At 41.5% G+C, this 21667-nt stretch overlaps 1 protein-coding gene across 3 annotated transcripts in view; it reads left to right on the forward strand.

The window, feature by feature from the left end:
• The window catches only part of tacc2 (transforming, acidic coiled-coil containing protein 2), a 264812-nt gene that overhangs the window by 109102 nt on the left and 134043 nt on the right, over positions 1 to 21667 (forward strand). For all 3 annotated transcript variants that reach the window (XM_072557490.1, XM_072557491.1, XM_072557492.1), the window contains exons 12-13: positions 8466 to 8564; positions 21392 to 21508. In XM_072557490.1, coding sequence (XP_072413591.1) covers positions 8466 to 8564; positions 21392 to 21508 — 216 coding nt within the window. The remainder of the gene's footprint in view (positions 1 to 8465; positions 8565 to 21391; positions 21509 to 21667) is intronic.

Raw genomic sequence — 21667 nt, forward strand, 5'->3', positions numbered from 1 at the left:
AATAATCGGCATGAGTCGGATGCTTTCTAGCAGTTGAGCAGCTGTAATCAAAAATTCGAGAAGCAATTTCAATGTTTGTCCAGTTAATTTATGAGCATTTTTTGCTTGCCATGTAGTGTACAAAATATGAAGATTCATGTCAATCCAATCCAATAACTGATTCCCAAAACAGCAGGACAATTTAATTTACTTTTTGTTTTAAAATGTTTAAGGGTGTTATGATCCCAGACCAAATCACCAAAACTGTTATGATCTGGCTGTAAGCAAGTTTCTTTTGTATGTTGACAAAGTACGAGACCTCAAGTACTAATTAAGAGCAGAAAAAAACACAGAATTTCACTCTTTTTTTTGAACCAATTGCCAGATATTTACAATACAAAATTAAAACTAATATAATCTGCACGATATATGCCATTTATATTGGAAAACAGGAGATTGAACATGAGGTAAATAAAGGTAGCAAACTGTGATCAAATAGCCTGTAGAGCACAATAAATAGATATTATGATCAAGCCAAATCCCATGGATTTCTTAGCAATCCCTCCCCAGGCATTAATGATATGATAGGTTATTCAATCTCATTACAACTTCAAGGAATTCCAATTCTTCACTTTTGACGATTTGACATTGAAGTTCCCTCAAGAGTCTGTTTATCTTGATGATGGTTCATGTTCTGATCAATGACCTTCCTTTCCTGGGAATACACTCCCTGGATTCTGGAAACTGCATTCCAGCATTGCACACAGTCAGGCACTGAATGAAAATTATAGATATTCATTGATAACTAGCTTCACCAAGTCAGTACTATCCTCGGCTGTTTAACTGAGCTCTAATCTTGCTCTGGTTTCTTCAAGTGGCTCCTAGGACGACTCGTGTTGTGACAGCACCGAATCATCCAACCATTCTTCGGCTTTCTTCCTGAGTTTCAAAACACAGAATCAGTATGTTTCATATGCCTTCTCAGCAGTCAAACAGCAGCATTGCCTAACATGGAGTCTGTTTTTGTATGCCTTTTCTGACACACTGTCTTAATCTCCAACTGCCTTTGAACAGTTCCTCAATGACCCTTGAACAGTTTTGAGTGAAGTATTGAAAACCTCACAACAAACCGCACCCTTGCTTTTGGGAAGGTCTGAATGTAACCACCTAGCAACCAAACACACAGCTCCCTAAATGCTAACTTTTAAATTTCTGGCTCCTGAAGAGATCAAATAGATTCAACTAAACAAAAAAAATCACAAAAGGAATTGCTGCTACTAAAGTTAATTCCCAAGCAATCCAAGCTTTTGCTTTTAATATAAATTCTTGGATGCTGGTAAGGATCACAGAAAACTTACATGTGCAGTTATGATAAACACAATGAGTAGCATGAGGACCAAAAATATGAGCGATGAGTCATGCCTGTGCTGTGTAGGGTTTATTCTGTTGGCTGTATTTTTAGGACTGAAAGGCTGATAATACAAATAAGGTTGTCAGTCCAGACGTCTTTTGCCACAGATGCCATCATACCAAGAGAATGCTTGTATTTCTAAATGTCTTGTCTTGTTGTTCAGTGCTGTGTTCTAAAATTAACTGTAAAAGAACAGCTGCCGAACAGTTTAGTGGGGACTTTGACCATAACTTGAATAACAGCTACAAGTCTGTCTGGAATGTTATCATATTGCTGAAACACTTTTAGCCAGATAAAAGGTACAATGTGTCCTTACAAATTACAGAATCGCTCTCTACGAATTACAATTTTTTTTGTGTTTCCCATTTACCACTGGTGTGCAATAATGCTTGATAATATATTTTAGAATATGTTAAAAAGGGTAAAGATAGTTGAAAAATATATTTTGTCTAACCTTTCCAAGCCAATACATGCTATGCATCTCAAAAGAAACAGCAATCAAACATCAAATGCAAAGAAACCTTTGATGCTTTGTAAAAGCTGCCATATTATTGTGGATGAAAAGCAGTGCAATGATAATTAACAAATCCCCTAACCATGAGGAATGGCAGGAAGGTACAGCAGTTGAATGCTATTTCTAGATCCAAACTATCTACTGTATATAGATACCAAGGGGCAAGTGATAGTGACTGCAAGATAGCTAAGGAAAAGATCATATTCAACTGAAACTGAAAAAAGACTCAATGTCTGCATTCTTGTCAACACATGTTTTGGAGAATGCTTAAACCTTTGAAGTATGAGGGGACAACCATAGATGCTATCTGCAATATACAAAATATTAAGAAGAATATTTCCAGAACTTACTTCTGAATATGGGATGCATGGTATGCATACTGGATATAAGTAACATCCACAGTTTTTCTTTAATATGTTCTGCAAGTATCTTGAATTCTTCATAAATTCTCTTTATAAGTATTAGGATGTCCATTAGAGATTCCAAGTGCATCGCTTATGGAGAGGTTTCTCTGAAGATCCATTAGCTCTGGGCCCCAAAAGCATCAGTAAATGGATCAACAGTCATCACAAACCACAGTGTCACTAACAGCTCAAGAATTCACTGAAGTTTGAATATGCAGTGGTGTGGAAGAAAGAGTTACTGTCACAATTGTTGCTTCCTTTGCCAAATTGAGGGGGGGTGGGGGGGGAAGAGAAAAGTGAGGCTGTCCATTGAATAAAGAAGTCTGTAATTTAAGGAATTAGGTATCTGACAAATTTCAGTGCAATGAAACAGGAAGGGACTGGGTGTCTTCCTGCGCAATTATCCAGAGTCATTCAGAGAAATGCCCTGATTTTGTTTTGTTAGCATCATGACATTACTCTTGTCCCATATAAGCTTAACATTCTTTGGAGTGACTGCAGGATTCTGATATTCTCCATAGAAATGAACAACATCTTCAGCCTCTCTGAGGAAGAAAGAGCAGTTAGTGACACCATCCCGTTTAGATTTCATTCTCTGAACTATGGATATATCTATTCTCACCCTAGAACATCTTCAGTGGAAACCATACAGAATTTGCAAAGATAACCAGGCAACTAACCAATTCAGAATGTGAGGGAAGGAGAATACACCGGTTGGAGTGGGTAGATGCAGAAATAAATAATGTAAAACTCAGAAGATACATTTGTTTTGTGTGATTTAGAGATTTGACTAACAATTGTAATTGTCATTGATATCAATTTATATCAATTAATGGCTATAAAGTAAGTTCACTTATGGCTTTGTAAAAATTCATTCCTTGCATGTGAGGCTCACTGTCTAAAGCCAACATGCCACTTGGCTTCCCACAACTGCATCGTAACTTTAAATTACTCATGAACAAGACCGCCAAGGTTCACTTCCTGATTCCTCACTGTTTTAGAAACATTCTGCTTTCTAGCTTTTCTACCAGAGGCATTAACTTATTGACATGATATTCTATCTAGATAGCCAAAATCCTCTTGAAATCTTCTTGTTTCCTCCCCACAATTTACACTATATCCAGTTTGATGTCATCAGAAAATTTGAAAGCATTACAATTGCTAATACATCCAGATCATTTTTATAGTTTGCGAACAGCTGAGGCCCGAACACTGACCTTTGCGAACTGCTAGTAACAACCTACTATCCTGAGGATGATCCATTTATTCTACTCTTTGCTTTCTGTCTGTCAACCAAGTCTTCATCCCATGTGTTCTAATTATATTCACTAACCACCAATAGGAGATCTTAATAGAAGTCTCCAAAAAATCCAAATACACCACACCACTCTTTTTTTTTCTCTCTCTCTCTCTCTCTCTCTCTCAATGCTACAAGTAATATCTGCAAAATACTCCCAACAAGATTGTCAAACATAATTTTTCTTTCATAAACAAACCCATTATAACTTTCTAAATTTGCCATGACTATATGTTCAGTTACTGCATTCTTTATAATAGATTCAAACATTTTCCTGACAATTGATATCAAATAAAGAGACATGTTGTTTTCCATTCTCCTAGTTTTCCACTTCCTAAATAGTTGGGTTTCATTTGCTACTTTCCAGTCTGCAGGAATGATTAATTTATATTTTGCCATTTGCCGTCGTGGGATTTGAACCCAAGTTCCTCAGATTATTAGCATAGTGACAGTACCACTATGCTACTGCCTTTCCATAGCAGCTAGTAAATTGAGGGAATTTTTTTTTTAAATTTCAAAATATATTTTGAAATATATAAATTTTGATATATATAAATCTCTGGTACTTGTACAATTTTCCATGTTGTTCATAGTTATATACATGTCTTAACGTTACAAAGAACAAATTGAATTAATCAAATTCACAGTTATCCTATTAACAGTTACCTTTATTAACTATCCAGTCTCTTGGTATTTGGCTGTGGCTTCAGCGGAACCCACCTAAAGAGTGGGTCCCCCGTTATATGAAAGCAAATGACACTTCTTTAACCCCCAGTTTATGGGGTTACCATTGTCCATTTGACTGTCCTGTCTCTGAGGTGGCTGTCTACATCCCCAAGGTAAGCACGAACTGCTGGACCTTCACTGGGCTGAGGTAGCTATCCAGCTCCTCACTGGGGTCATTTACCTGCTCTGGTGTCATTGAGCCAAGGCAAGGGTCCTCACTGTCCAGTTCTGTGTCTGACAATGGGACTGTCAGAGGATCACAGCTCTCGGTTGCCTGTAGTTGTGGGGCAGTGTGTACCCCCTGGTTCTCACTGGGTGGAGGGTGGACTTCGGGGGGTCCGTTGTTTCCTGGTTGGGAGGAAATGCCCTCCTCTTTACCGACGGTGCTCTGTCTCTTCTTCTGGTGGTGATGGCCTTCTTTGCGTCCATCTTCCCCCTCCGAAGAGCTGGCCGTCCCTCCCTCGTGCAGCTGTCTTTTCCCCTTTTGCTGGGAGGCTTTGGGGGCTTGGCAAGATTTCCTCTTCCTGTTTTTAACAGTTATCCACTCCTCTGCCTGCTTGATCTCCTCCTTCTCCTCCTTCTCCTTCTTCTCCTTCTTCTCCTCCTTCTCCTCCTCCTCCTCCTCCTCCTCCTCCTCCTCCTCCTCCTCCTCCTCCTCCTCCTCCTCCTCCTCCTCCTCCTCCTCCTCCTCCTCCTCCTCCTCCTCCTCCTCCTCCTCCTCCTCCTCCTCCTCCTCCTCCTCCTCCTCCTCCTCCTCCTCCTCCTCCTCCTCCTCCTCCTCCTCCTCCTCCTCCTCCTCCTCCTCCTCCTCCTCCTCCTCCTCCTCCTCCTCCTCCTCCTCCTCCTCCTCCTCCTCCTCCTCCTCCTCCTCCTCCTCCTCCTCCTCCTCCTCCTCCTCCTCCTCCTCCTCCTCCTCCTCCTCCTCCTCCTCCTCCTCCTCCTCCTCCTCCTCCTCCTCCTCCTCCTCCTCCTCCTCCTCCTCCTCCTCCTCCTCCTCCTCCTCCTCCTCCTCCTCCTCCTCCTCCTCGATCTTCTCCTTCTCCTCCTCCTCCTCGATCTTCTCCTTCTCCTCCTCCTCCTCGATCTTCTCCTTCTCCTCCTCCTCCTCGATCTTCTCCTTCTCCTCCTCCTCCTCGATCTTCTCCTTCTCCTCCTCCTCCTCGATCTTCTCCTTCTCCTCCTCCTCCTCGATCTTCTCCTTCTCCTCCTCCTCCTCGATCTTCTCCTTCTCCTCCTCCTCCTCGATCTTCTCCTTCTCCTCCTCCTCCTCGATCTTCTCCTCCTCCTTCGTCTCCGTCTTTCTGCCCAGCTAGTGCTAGGATCGGCTGCCGTGTCTCTCCGCTGGCTGCCGCCTCCTCCTCTCCAGCCTGTCCTTCTTCCTGGGTGTCACCAGACTCCGTGTCCCTGCTGTCTGGGTGGACCTTACTGGTCTTCGGGGGTCCACGGCTCACATTGCCACCTCCAGCCATCGGAGCGTAAGTGGGGCCCCCCCGTCTTGGGCAGGTCTTATACATGTGGCCCGCCTCTCCGCACAGGGGAAAAAAGCTTTCAAAGTTGCTTTATTCTGTCTTTAGCTATGACTTTAGTGAAATTTTGAAGACGTACAGTGGTGTCATGAGTTATAATGGTCATTGTAAGGGTTACTACTTGATATGCCTTATCTCTTCATTGGTTGTCATGATTGCTGGCCTTCTGATTTTCAAGCATTACATTGTGTGGTTTTGGGAAATTTTTGTATGGTTTTTAAATGATACTTTATAGATGAGACTCCAGAATGTGCAACAAGAAGATTTTTAATCTAATATCACTGAGTGGATTACCAATGAACAATGTTATACAAGTGGATGGTTCCAGGCTTGATTGCTGTGAGCAAATAACTGACACCAACTGGGAAAGCAATGTTTACTCCCAAGTTAGGAAAGGAAAGCTGTTACCATATTACTTGCTGGTGATTAGCTTTTGTATTTCCTGATGGAGATTCCTTTTGACTTTTGTGCCTGGGTGGTGACCTGGTTGGGCTGACTGCACGTCCTGTTTGTATGAATTTGGAAAGATTTGAAAATTAATCTGGTGGGTTCTGTAAAGGCTGCAAAATCCAGCCAGTTATGGGGGAAGGTGAATATCTTTCCAGATGAATGGTTGGGTTTCAGACGAGAACTCTGTCCAGCTGAATGGAGATGACCTTCCGAATTGAGTTGCTGACTGAAATTCAGTCTTGGTTCACACTGGAAGAAAAGCTGTTTACTTGAGATGCCTGTCACTGATGGTGACTTAGAAATCAGATGTGTTATAATTGCACATTTCGACCAAGAAAGGATAACTAGTATGGGAATTGAATAAGGAAAGTTGTTAATGAAAATAACCGTGATCTTTAATCCTCAATAATTACTTTTATACAAAACTAGTTAAAATGTAGATCTGCCTGCAGTTTATTATTCAAATATCAAGTTGACTCACCTACACAGTGTACAAGTCACAAGTCTGCCTTGCCAGTTAAGTCTATGGCTTGTTTTTAGCACTTAGCAAGGAGGTAATGATGTGAGAATACAATTTGGATTTCTGTTGCTTGAAAATTTTAATAAATCTCTTACCTGTTGTTTTAATTGCACTAAAATACATTGAAAGATTTTAACTCTTTGATTGCATCGAGTGGTTAATGAGCAGTAATAAATTGTCAACAATCAGTTTCTTTTTGGAAGTTGAAGCATGTTTTGATTTTTAAAAATCAATGTAAGTATGCCTTTTGATTGTGAAAAGGAAGTTAATCATTTTCTGCTACTTGCAATTTTTTCTTCACTTCTGCAATCAGAGTCATAGAGTTATATAGCATGGAAAGAGACTCTTCAGTCCAACCCGTCCATGCTGACCCGATATCCTAAATTAATCTAGTTCCATTTGCCAGGATTTGGTCCATATTTGTTTAAACCCTTTCTATTCATGTACCCATTCAAATGCCTTTTAAATGTTGTAATTGTACCAATCTCCACCTCTTCCTCTGGCAGTTCATTCCATACATGCACCACCCTCTGTGTGGAAAAAGTTACCTGTTAGGTCTCTTTGAAATCTTTCACTTCTCACCTTTAAAGCTATGCCCTCTAGTTTTGGACTCCCCAAAGTCTGAGAAAGCTAAGTTGTGTTATGCAAAATGATAATCAGTTGTTTTGTTATTCTGGGTAAGGATTGTTGTGTACTTTGGTGTTTTGAATAGGTTAAAAAGTAAGAACTGTTTGAATATTAAGGAAATTTATGTCATTTACGTGGAATATGAGTTACATGATTGAGGATAATCCTTTTTATTTTCATGTTTCTAGGATAAAAAAACTTGGTGCAAATATGATGAAGTTCAGACATGCATTGACGATCTACTGCACGGGGGCAGCATTTGTCACAATTCAGAGATATGGTTCTTAAAGTCTTTCACAGTGAAAGCGTTCATTGTATGCCTATCTGAAGATGTCAGATGGGGGCAAATGTTATAATGAGCCTGATGGATTTACAGAGTGCAATTGTTTTGTTCTCTTTTCTCTCTGAGAGATCCATCAGTTGTATCAAATGCAACATCTTCTGTCTCTGTAGTATCAAGGGACCACAGGCAATACAGTCAGTCTAATGCTATTAGTACTTATGGGGGACCTAAAGATTCACCTCAGCTGCAGCTTAGTGCAATTTATTCTAAATCTGTGCAAAATTCGAGCTCTGCATCCCTAAGGTCTAATAAGTGGCCCAGGAATTTGAATTCATAACCGTGAAGCTCATTTCACTGATGACCCTTAGCAGATCAAAGATAAATGGAATCCATATATCAGGCTGAACAGAAATCATAGCACAATGGATTTTACTCAGCTGTGCAGTGCAACAGCAAGCCAATTATTTTTTGAAATGCACATGAGCAGCAGAAATGTTGTCAGCTGGAAACCTGTAATAGACTATTGACACTCTCAGTCCATGACTTTCCATTTTTTTTTTATGACTTTGAAATAATTTAGATCACTGGAAAGATAATGCTTTGCTTTTGTTTATTGATGATGGTCTGAGCTAGTTCCTATCAATGAGTGAAGTACTGGACCTGAATATTTAAAACTGTTGGCGCCATAACAGTTGCGGTTTCACGCATGTTTAACTTTTTCTTTTCAGCAATACTGTGTGCAGTGATATTACAGAGTCAATTCCTCTTCCTGCTTCTCCTTTATCCAGCGACACAGATGCTGTTGGTGTTGAACACGTTTCAATAAGGTACTGCAAATATTTACAAAGTATGTTCTGCAGCAAAATTTGTTTTTTATCTATTGATTACCACTGCTGTAGTTTTGTGGTCATAATCTTTTGTGTTGTCCCAAAATACATGCTTTATTAGCCCAAAATGTATTTGTTACTTTTCACCAGTAATGCTGTACCTCGAGACTCCATCAGCCACCACCTCCTACTCTGTGATGATGTTGATTCACAGGCAGGTTTGATAAAAGTACTGCAATGACTTCTTGTAATAGTGTAGAATACTTAACCTTGTTGATTTCTTGATGTGAGGATGTGTCTTTCACCTCTGCTAATGTTAATTACTTTGTTTCTAACATTATGCTCAATTTGGATTTTGGTTTTGATAAATGCTTTGAGGTCTCTCAAGCTATGTATAAAAAGAATGGAAGGTGAATTTAATTCAAGTCAAATGAAAAGTTATCCTTTTCTTGTTGAATCAACATTGCCATTTATTAACTTCATTTAAGCAGTGACTATAAAATTTGAGTCCCTAATATGGTACTGGTGCAGAGCTGTCAGTGCTTCTGTTCCTTAGCCAATGGCCATACAATGATCAAATCAATGTATTAACATATTTGATTCATGGCAAAGCCATGAATTTTATGTGTCAAAATCTGCCTTACTGTCATATCAGTTTATGTTATGATTTGTGTCCACTAGAACCACCTGAGAAGCATTGAATGAATTAGGGTTAAGGTAACCCCAACTCTAACTCTTATTGTTCTCAGTCTAAATCACTGATATCAAAAGGATGCCCATCTGGTGTCCATGGCAAAAAGTCTCAGCCTTGAGAAATAGAAAAGATTCATTACGTAATAGCTGGTCACATTACATCTGAGTTCCATGATAGTCTCTTGGAAAACATCAAGCTTGACTTAGGAATAAGTTTGCAGTACCGTGAGCTCAACAGACTTAGCACTAGAATTAAATTAGATTACTTACAGTGTGGAAACAGGCCCTTCGGCCCAACAAGTCCACACCGCCTCGCCGAAGCGCAACCCACCCATACCCCTACATTTACCCCTTACCTAACACTACGGACAATTTAGCATGGTCAATTCACCTGACCTGCACATCTTTGGACTGTGGGAGGAAACCGGAGCACCCGGAGGAAACCCACACAGACACTGGGAGGACCTGCAATCTCCACACAGTTAGTCGCTTGAGGCGGGAACTGAACCCGGGTCTCTGGTGCTGTGAGGCAGCAGTGCTAGCCACTGTGCCACTGTGCCACCGTGCCGCCCATAATTATTGGAATTGAAACTGCGAACTCATTTATTCGCTTCCCTACAAGCTGACTGTTAAATTCTGATGGGCAGAGCTTATTGCATGTTATCAAATAATCTTTTCTTGAGTACCAGCTGCCTCCTTTAACAGTGATAACAACAGTCAGAATGCAGCCAGTAAAGAGTTGCTCTCTGCTGAAAAAGTGCTGCTACCTTTGTTTTTGTGCAGCTATAGGCCCATATGACTCTTTAAAGTATTATGTGCTCAAAGATGGGTAGCAAAATGAGATAGGTGCTGTAACAAAGAAGGCAATGTCCCAAACTGAATTTAACATTTTTGAAAACTTTGTCTTCCCTGCTGTCAACATCTCTCATGCGCGCTTGCTCTCTCACACTCTCACGCCCACTCATATCGTGAGCCCCATATTTCTCTTACTAGTGTATAGTTATCAACCATTGCAAATATTGAGACGAAGCATAAAAATTAAGCTCAGGTAACATGAATAATACCAAAACATACATTTTTAATCTGGTGGAAGGAGAGTAGAGAAACTTTACATGCATTTAACTTAGTATACTGAACTGTTTGTTAAATAAACCCATTGTTACACTGAAGCACATGTAAATGGTTTGGCAGCAATGTACTTTTCAACAATACACTGTCGTCATGGAAACAAAGCACTTTCTAAGCTGAAATATACATGATAACAGTTGGATCTTTTGTTATAATCTCTTACTTAATGATGATTTGAAGTGTCAACAGAACATTATTATGCTGGCTTAGCATTCATATAAGACAGCAGTTCTCCAGTATTGGAAAAGTCAATTTATCAGTGAACCTTGGAAAATAATCTTGGCAGTAATCATTTGAGTGATGAATATTCCAAGTTTGTTGTCCTGAGTGGCTGCAGGACATTGAGAAACAAGTTTCTATTTGGAAAAAGAGGACAAGCAGGAAGAATAGTTGAGTGATGACTGCATGGAATTCTATTGTCCGAGAGTTAGTCCCAAATGATATGTTACTACTTGGATTCAAAATACTGCTAGGGTTCAAAATACTGCAGAATGGATTTTAAAAATGTCTGAAATATAAAGGCAAGTAGCCAGTTGTCTTTATTTCTATGGAAGCCAATGATGTGGAGATGGTTGTGCTCAAGGATTTGAAAAGGGATTTTGATGAGTTAAATTGTAGATTAGAAGTGGAATCTCCAGTATAGCTCTGTAATGTTCTGGATCAAAAAGTGAAGATTCGGATTATTAAGAAGTGGTAGATGTATGATGTAGATGGGGGAGCTTCAGATTTCTGGGGCACTGGAACCACTTTTGAGGTCGTACAAAGTTGTTTCAATGGGTTGGCTGCACCTAAACCAGATCGGTAAGACTGAAGCTTTCAGTGGCAAAGCATTCAAACTCGTTTGGTTGGTCATTACAGAAACTTTACACTGCAATTCAAAAACTTAACATCCCCATAAGAATGGTGATTAATTACCCAGATACAATCACTGTACATGAATGTAAGTATGACCAGCAATAAAAATTGAAAGAGTGAGAAGCACAAATTCAACCTAAAGATTTTAATGTTGCATGTATTACAAAGATCTGTTTGCACGTTGAGCATGGTGAGAAGTTGCATTTTCCAGATTAAAATGTTTTAGAAAAAGAAAACTGCAAAATTGGGAAATGAGGATACACAACAATATTAATGATAAACCTCAATTACTGCAGCAAGGGTAATCATACTTTGGAAGCTGAGTGCATGGAACTAAGGTATTGCAAAGATTATCTTAGATATTGCCTACAAAACTCCAGATAAGATTGCAATGGCAGGTGGTTTATACATATGACTATATGAGGCGAATATGGCATCCAGTTTTAAACCTACAGATCTAGTTCTGCCATTGTCTATTAATTGTCTTATTAAATTTGTAATTAATTCCCACTACTTAAATGGAATGAAGTTTGGAGTCATTTGTGGTCAAACATGGAGGAGCAGAAGAGGTCGATGTAACACTGTGGTAGTGACCCTTCCTCTGAGGCAGAAGGCCCAGGTTCAAGTTGAACTTACTCTAGGGATATGTAATAATAAGCCTGAACAGGTTGGTTAGAATATATCAATAGGAGGACATTCTGGAGATAGTGGTTGGACTCCAATACCTACCTCCATTTCATTGTTACATCCACAGATGGTTGTACTTGGAGAGAGATTGTGTGGTGCCATGGCATGCTTGGACCTTTCATAACTTATGGGCACAGCAAGACCAAGAATCAATCTTGCGAATGACTATTTGCTTTAATTTGCAAATGTCTTTTGAAGATTTAATATTATTTAATGGACCACAATGGACTACTAATAGTTACTTTATTTAAATAGTTATTAAAGAATATCTCCAAGAGCATTGGGGGGGGGAAAGGCTCCAGTTCAAGTCTCACCTGCTCCAGAGGTGTTTCATTAAAGATCTGAACAGATTGATTGATTAGAAATATCTGTATCCAGGAGCAAGCTGACACTGTGGTTATTGGATTAGTGGGGCACTATATTTAATAGATCCCTTGAAATCTAAAGCTTTTAAATGTATAAAGACTATGCTCCAATTCTGTCCTTCCAGTTAGCTAAATTTTAGCATTGTAACAGAGGATGATTACCTAAAGGTGAAGGTTGGAAACTTTAGGTCATTATTAGGCATAAAGCTAAAGTTCTAGTGACAAAGTGGAAAATGAGCAGAAAGCAAGTTTAAAGTATTAAGGTGTGATTACCTTTTGGTTTTCTTCAGATCTTAATGATGTGACCAGTAGAAGAATGATGTTGATATGTATACATGGGTCTGATTTGATTTATTTATTGTCATCTGTGTTTTGTTACAAAATGCAGTGAAAATTGTTGCATAGTGTCACCACTCTCCAGCACCATTTTAAAATATAGAGAAATAAACCAAAGGGCGTAAAAATAAAGAAATAAATACAGATATTCAACTTTACAGTCCTTCTTAAGTGCTCTGCCATGGGTCGCAGGCCTATTGACAGGCACGAGTCCCCTTTACTGTACCGCCACCACTGACTCCATCTCCTCTTGACCGATGTCTGCCGCTGTGAATCCTCGCTGGACCTCACCAATGCAAATGCCGTTGGGTACTGCACCGACCTAAACTCTACTCTGCCACCGCTATGAGTTCTCTTTGGGCCCTCCTCACTGATGCAGCCATTCCCGATAATGTTGGGTCTCATTGAGCCTAAGCGCATCTCAGCTGCCTCCAGGAATCTGTGCTGGATGCAGATGCTGTTGGGAACTCAAACTTGCCTCTGCTGCAGCGCCATGATTCTGTGCTGGGACTGCCTCTTTGATGCAGAAACTGCTGGGGACCCAAACAAAAGTGTGGGAAAAAATTTTTTTAAAAAAAAACAAGAAAAGAGAGAGAAAAAAGGAAAGAAACAAAAAGAAACACTGATGGAGTGGACGAGCTCTGGGCTCAGAAACCGTACTCCTCTACCATCTTACTGGAACTTCCCACAACTCAACCTGAGCGAAAATGTAGTCTTGCTGATATCATTCCTGGCAAAGAACTATAATGAGAATCAATGTGTTTTCTAAGATGAAGTCGAGTCAGTTGGATAGTGAGAGAACTTTAGAGTCTTTACTAGACTAAATCCACAAAAGTGGTCCGTTAAATGTTTGAGGATTGGCTTTAGAAAATGAATCTGTTCAGTGAAAGAAAATATCATGGACTTTGACAAATTGTATATAAAGTTAGCACAAGTTAACTGAGTTGATGACACTGATTTAGGGATTGTGCTGAAGTGTCTGATTCAGACAAGTCGCTGGTCTAACTGATGTCCTGCTCTTGAAAGAGGAGCCTCTGCTGGATCAGATGTCTGCTGCTTTAAATAACAATTCCTTCGGGAAACTATCATTGCCTTCAGCCTTCATGGAAAAAATGAGGCATTCTGCTGGGACAAAGTATTAGGCTTGATTGTTACCAGGTTCTGAAGTAATTCAGATACTGGGTTTAAATCTAGAGATCTGGCTTTATGGCTGACGGTTGATATACTGCATCAACAATTCTCAAACATAAGATGTCTTCGTCCAGTCCAGGTCTAAGACTATATTGAATCCAAGACCAAAGCATAACTACAGCTCAGAAGTATCAAAAGCTTCTCAAGAGTTTAACCCTTCGGGTTTGCCCCTTCAATAATCTATCCTTCCTGAAGTTTTGTTATTTTGCTGTAATTTGCATAAATTAGACTCCTATTCCGTTTGTATATTCTTTCAATACTGGAAATTTTCAATGTGTGTTACTGCTATTAATGAACAGTAAATCGTATAACTAGATAAATTCATATTAAGATTTAATTTGGTTATTTTGTGTGCTTAGTGAGATTGCTTTCCTATCATAGAACATAGAACAATACAGTGCAGGACAGGCCCTTTGGCCTTTGATGTTGCGCCAACCTGTGAACTAAGCTAAGCCCATCCCCTTACACTATCCCATCGTCATCCATGTGCTTATCCAAGGATTGTTTTAATCTCCCTAATGTGGCTGAGTTAACTACATTGGCAGGCAGGGCATTCCACGCCCTTACCACTCTGAGTAAAGAACGTGCCTCTGACATCTGTCTTAAATCTATCACCCTTCAATTTGTAGCTTTGCCCCCTCATACAAGCTGATCTCATCATCCTAGGAAAAAGACTTTCACTGTCTACCCTTTCTAATCCTATCATCTTGTATGTCTACCAAATCCCCTCTTAGCCTTCTACTTTCCAATGAGAACAGATTCAAGTCTGTCATGCTTTCCTCATCAGACCTTCCCTCCAGACCAACGTCTTTGTAAATCTCCTCTGCACCTTTTCCAAAGCTTCCACATCCTTCCTGTAATGGGGTGACCAGAACTGTATGCACTAGTGTTTTGTATAGTTGCAGTATGACATTACGGCTCTGGAACTTGATCTCTCTACCAATAAAACCTCACACCGTATGCCGCCTTAACAGCATTATCAACCTGGGTGACAACTTTCAGGGATCTATGTACGTGGACTGCAAGATCCCTCTGCACATCCACACTACCTAGAATCTTTCCATTGATCCAGTATTCTGCTGAATTATTATTTATCTCAAAGTGAATCACCTCCCATTTATCTTCATTGGATTCAATTTGCCACGCCTCAGTCCAATTTTGCAGTTTATCGAAGTCCCCCTGTAACCTGCAACATTCTTCAACTCTGTCCACAGTTTGCACTGTCTGCTGTCGAGAGCTTTTCCTGACTGAGATGCAGATAGGCACGAAGTGGATTGAATGGAGACCTGTGATTCTGCAGCAAATGAACACTAACATCTAAAAATACTTACCATAAATTACAATCACTCTCAGTTCCAACCACATAGACCGGCTGTTTCCATAATGACTCCAGCCTCTCATAAAACACTTTTTGGATGTTTTTTTATGAATTAAGTTACATGAATGTTTTTATTTGCTCAACCTGTTAAATGTAATGAGAATCTTGTAAATATTGTTGAAATATACCATTTCACATTTGCAAACAAATGTTGGTATTTTAGTGCATCCTGTTTCATTTAAAGGAGATTATAGATGCAAAGCAATTGGACCCTTAACAAGATGCAAACCATTTACAGGCCACGTTTCTTCGTGAGAGCTGTAACCTGACTCCTTTTAGAGGACATTTAAATAGAACAGTGATTGACTGATTGTATCTGAATGAGGTGGGGACTCACACTGAAAACTTTGGACAGAATGTTGTAGGGGGCCTGAATGATGTGGGCTATGGTGAGAAATGTGGCAGAATTTCATGAGCAGTCCTGTGAGACATATTTCAATGTCAGAAACTCTACATCTTTTAACTAGGTTCCTGCTGTTAAGATGAGATTCTTATTCAACAGCAGCAAGTTAGGGGTCATTGCTTGTTAATAACCTTTTATTAACGATACAGTTTACCTCCTGAATATGTAGCTTCTTAACCTACCAGCCACTGTGAGCAAACTAGACATCAAGAATTCTTGATATGAAGATCAGAGGCAGGCGACTTCACCTCCACGCTGAATGTGAACAGCCTCCGTGTTGGTTATCACACAATAGTGTCTTAGCACGATCCACTGGGAACCAGCTGTGCTTACCCTTCGTCCACAACCTTGGCATCTTCATGGCACCCCTCTGATCCACACTTGTAGGGCACTTAGGAAGTATCAACTTGCATTGCAGGGTGCACTGGAAACTAGCATCTGGCTCAAAGAAAGGTCATGGGTGTTTAGTTGTGCAAGGTTCCAACGGGGGGAAACAAAAAACAAGAGTGGATATTGCAAGCAATAGTGAGAGTGTCAGACGATGAGCCTTTAACAGTAGTAGAGATTATGATCATGTGGTAATGCAGTTCTTCCCTGGCAGAATGGTGTTAGCCATCTTGTGACACTGCTGACCATTTCTTGAGACTGAAGAGACTGCACTGACCTCCGAGTGGCTTCCATTGAGCAGGCTGTCTGGATCTAGTGGCTTGACCTCTTCTGCTGGACCTCTGGGATCTTAGTCCTCCTTTGGACTATCCCATCCACTGAGATCTTCAGAATCACTGCGCCATTTTCCCCTTCTTAGACATGTTTGGAAAGACTGTCTGAGTAGAATAGCTTTAGAATGGGGTTAGGATCAGACAACAAGGGTACCATATGCATGGCTTAGGTAGTTAATGAGGATGTTGCCAGGGTTGGAGGATTTGAGCTGTAGGGAGAGGTTGAATAGGCTAAGGGCTGTTTTCCCTGGAGCGTCAGAGGCTGAGGGGTGACCTATATAGAGGTTTATAAAATCATGAGGGGCATGGATAGGATAAATAGACAAAGTCTTTTCCCTGGGGTCGGGGAGTCCAGAGTAAGAGGGCATAGGTTTATGGTGAGAGGGGAAAGATATAAAAGGGACATGAGGGGCAACTTTTTCATGCTGAGGGTGGTATGTGTATGGAATGAGTTGCCAGAGGAAGTGGGTAGAGGCTGGTATAATTGCAGCATCTAAAAGCCATCTGGATGGGTATATGAATAAGAAGGGTTTGGAGAGATATGGGCCGGGTGCTGACAGTGGGACTAGATTGGGTTGGGATATCTGGTTGGCATGGACAAGTTGGACTGAAGGGTCTGTTTCTGCGCTGTACATCTCTGATTCTGTGACTATATACAGCAAGCTATGTCGCCATGCTTCTGAGAGAAATCCTGCATGAAACGTGTCAAAACTGACACTTAGACAAAAAATATAAGATTCAGCCCTTTGTTCATACCTGAATATGGTTAATACTGTTTGTCTATAATTGACTGTAATGGTAATGAAAAACGGGTTGTATCCTTGCCTGATCCTGCATGAAACGTGCAAAGTTTTATAATGAGAGCAATATGTCCTTTCACACTTTTGAGTAACCAATGATGTACCAATTAGACCATGCCAATGCATCACATCTGCTAGAGTCAATAGACAATAGACAATAGATGCAGGAGTAGGCCATTCTGCCCTTCGAGCCTGCACCGCCATTCAATATGATCATGGCTGATCATTCCTAATCAGTATCCTGTTCCAGCCTTATCTCCATACCCCTTGACTCCACTATCTTTAAGAGCTCTATCCAATTCTTTCTTAAAAGAATCCAGAGACTGGGCCTCCACTGCCCTCTGGGGCAGAGCATTCCACACAGCCACCACTCTCTGGGTGAAGTAGTTTCTCCTCATCTCTGTCCTAAATGGTCTACCTACTCTGGTTCGGCACTCCCCCATCAACGGAAATATGTTCCCTCCTGCCAGAGTGTCCAGTCCTTTCATAAGCCTATACGTTTCAATTAGATCCCCTCTCAGCCTTCTAAACTCAAGGGTATACAAGCCCAGTCGCTTCAGTCTTTCCGTGTAAGGCAATCCTGCCATTCCAGGAATTGACCTCGTGAACCTACGCTGCACTCCCTCAATAGCCAGAATGTCTTTCCTCAAATTTGGAGACCAGAACTGTACACAGTACTCCAGGTGTGGTCTCACCAGGGCCCTGTACAGCTGCAGAAGCACCTCTTTGCTTCTATACTCAATCCCTCTTGTTATGAAGGCCAGCATGCTATTTGCCTTCTTCACGACCTGCTGTACCTGCATGCTTGCCTTCATTGACTGGTGGACAAGAACACCCAGATCTCTCTGAACAGCCCCTTTACCTAATTTGATACCATTGAGGTAGTAATCTGCCTTCCTGTTCTTGCCACCAAAGTGGATAACCAGACATTTATCCACATTAAACTGCATCTGCCATGCATCTGCCCACTCACCTAACTTGTCCAGGTCACCCTGTAATCCCCTAACATCCTCATCACATTTCACCCTACCACCTAGCTTTGTGTCATCAGCAAATTTGCTAATGTTATTGCTGATACCATCTTCTATATCATTTACATATATTGTAAAAAGCTGCGGTCCCAGCACGGATCCCTGCGGTACCCCACTGGTCACTGCCTGCCATTTCGAAATGGAGCCGTTAATCACTACCCTTTGTTTCCTGTTAGCCAACCAATTCTCTATCCAATCTAGTACTTTGCCCCCAATCCCGTGCGCCCTAATTTTACTCACTAACCTCTTGTGTGGGACTTTATCAAAAGCTTTCTGAAAGTCCAGGTACACTACATCCACTGGATCTCCCTCGTCCATCTTCCGAGTTACATCCTCAAAAAATTCAAGAAGATTAGTCAAGCATGATTTCCCCTTCATAAATCCATGCTGACTCTGTCCTATCCTGTTACTATTATCCAGATGTGCCGTAATTTCATCCTTTATAATAGACTCCAGCATCTTTCCCACCACTGAGGTCAGACTAACTGGTCTATAATTTCCTGCTTTCTCCCGCCCACCCTTCTTAAAAAGTGGCACAACATTAGCCGCCCTCCAATCCTCAGGAACCAACCCCGATTCTATTGAACTCTGGAAAATAATCACCAGCGCATCCACGATTTCCCGAGCCACCTCCTTCAGTACCCTGGGATGCAGGCCATCAGGTCCCGGAGACTTATCAACCTTCAGACCTAACAGTCTCTCCAACACCAAATCCTGGCAAATAGAAATTCCCTTCAGTTCAGGTCCTTCAGCCACTGTTACCTCAGGGAGATTGCTTGTGTCTTCCCCAGTGAACACAGATCTGAAGTACCCATTTAATTCCTCTGCCATTTCTTTGTTCCCAGTAATATATTCCCCTGCTTCTGTCTTCAAGGGCCCAATTTTTGTCCTAACCATTTTTTTGCCTTGGACATACCTAAAAAAGCTTTTACTATCCTCCTTTATATTCTTGGCCAGTTTACCTTCGTACCTCATTTTTTCTCTGCGTATTTCCTTCTTACTAATCCTCTGTTGTTCTTTAAAAGCTTCCCAGTCCTCCGTTTTCCCGCTTATCTTCGCTAAGTTATACTTTTTCTCTTTTAACCTTATGTTTCTTTACTTCCCTTGTCAGCCACGGCCGCCCATGTCTCCTCCTGGGATCTTTCTTCCTTTTAGGAATGAACTGATCCTGCATCTTCTGCATTATACACAGAAATATCCGCCATTGTTCCTCCACGGTCTTCCCTGTTAAGGTATTAAACCATTGAACTTTGGCCAGTTGCTCCCTCATAGCTCCATATTTCCCTTTATTCAACTGAAATATTGTCACTTCAGATTGTACCCACTCCCTCTCAAATTGCAGATTGAAGCTTATTGTATTATGGTCACTACTTCCCAATGGCTCCTTCACTTCGAGGTCACTGACCAATTCTGGTTCGTTACACAATACCAGATCCAGAATCGCCTTATCCCTGGTCGGCTCCAGCACCAGCTGCTCTAAAAATCCATCTCTGAGGCACTCCACAAAGTCTCTTTCTTGAGGCCCGATACCATCCTGATTCACCCAGTCTACCTGCATGTTAAAATCCCCCATAACAACTGTAGTAACATCTTTGCGACAAGCCAATTTCAGCTCCTGATTCAACTTACCTCCAACATCCAGACTACTGTTTGGGGGCCTGTAGATGACTCCCATGAGGGTCTTTTTACCCTTAGTGTTTCGAAGCTCTATCCACACTGACTCTACATCCCCTGACTCTAGGTCCGCCCGCGCAAGGGACTGAATATCCTCCCTTACCAACAAGGCCACCCCACCCCCTCTGCCCGTCAGTCTATCCTTACGATAACACATGTAGCCTTGAATATTCATTTCCCAGGCCCTGTCCCCATGAAGCCACGTCTCAGTTATCCCCACAATATCGTATCTGCCAATTTCCAAAAGAGCCTCAAGCTCATCCACCTTGTGTCTAATGCTTCGTGCATTCATATATAGAATTTTTAATTTGTTACTGCTCTCACCCTTCCCCTCAACCCTTATTTCACTCAACTTTACAGCATGATGCCTTTTCCAGTTTTCTGCCTCCTTGATACAGTTGTCTTTCTTGACTTCTCTTGTTCTAACTACCCCTTCAATTTCCTTTTTAAACATCCAGCTTGTCCCCTCCCCCCCGCTACTTAGTTTAAATGTAGCGGTGTTGCAGCAGAAAACCTGCCTGCCAGAATGCCGATCCCTGTTCTATTAAGGTGCAAGCCATCTCTCTTGTAGAATTTATGGTTACCATAAAATATACCCCAGTGATCCAAGAACTTGAAACCTTGCTTCCTGCACCAGTTCCCCAACCACACGTTCAAGTCCATTATCTCCCGGTTTCTGGCCACACTAGCCCGAGGAACTGGAAGCAAACTGGAGATAACCACCTTGGACGTCCTGCTTTTTAGCCTTCTTCCTAGTTCTGCGAAGTCTCGCTGTAGTATGTTCCTCCTCTTCTTCCCGACATCATTTGTGCCGACGTGTACCACCACCTCGGGCTCTTCACCCTCGTCCTTGAGGATGTCCTGCACTCTGTCCGCGATGTCTTTCACTCTAGCACCAGGAAAGCAACACACCATCCTTAAATCCCGTCTGCTGCCACAAAAACCCCGGTCAGTTCCTCTCACGATGGAGTCCCCTATTACCACGGCTCTATGTGATGTCCGACTCTTCCGCTCTGCTTCTGCGGCAACTTTTGATTGACAAACATGGCCGCCTTGCGAACTGGTAGTGTCATCAGACTCTACTGTTTCCAAAAGCTTCAACTTGTTCCTGACAGGTACTTCTCCCGGCGTCTCTTGCACCTGTCTCCTCTCTGCCTTCCTCATCGTCTGCACTCTTCTGCTCTCTTCTGGCATGATTGGTGTAATAACATCACTGAAGGTCTTGTCCAGAAATAATCGTCGCTTATTTATTCCTGGCCATTGTCATAGCCTCAGAAGCAGTTTGCTTGTCTTGGAATCTATGAAAGTTGTCTGGCTTGGCCACTGGTGAGGCTGCAAATGTTGCCTTGAAGGTGGAATCCTTGGAGTGCAAGGGGTTTGATAGCAAATTTCAAATTGTGTAACTTAAGAAAAATGAGATGTATTGGTCCAAATTTCTGACTGTTAGTCACTGATTTTTGTATCAAGTGGAATCATTTCTAGAAGGTAAATCTATAATGTCATTAATATTTTTGTTCGAGAATATCTTTTAGTGAATGCTATTGATTGTGTGTTTCTTACTTTCCAGTGTTCCAGTGCCTTCTGAATGTGAACAGCCAGTTCCTTCTCTACCTTTACCTCTGCAAACTGATGATGCAGATAAACCAACCACTGACATAACAGGACTACAAAAACACCTTGTGAGGTATGCTGCAGATAAAATAGCAGTGGGGACTGGATGAGGCCTTCAAGTGGTATTAGTTTGCCTCCTAGGGACCTCAACAGCAAATGGGTAGATAAATGTCCTGATGCTATCAACATTCTACTGCGCCCCCCCCCCCCCCCCCACGCACACACACACCTC

Source organism: Chiloscyllium punctatum, chromosome 38 (genome assembly GCF_047496795.1).
Source record: "Chiloscyllium punctatum isolate Juve2018m chromosome 38, sChiPun1.3, whole genome shotgun sequence".
Taxonomy (NCBI): Eukaryota; Metazoa; Chordata; class Chondrichthyes; order Orectolobiformes; family Hemiscylliidae; genus Chiloscyllium; species Chiloscyllium punctatum.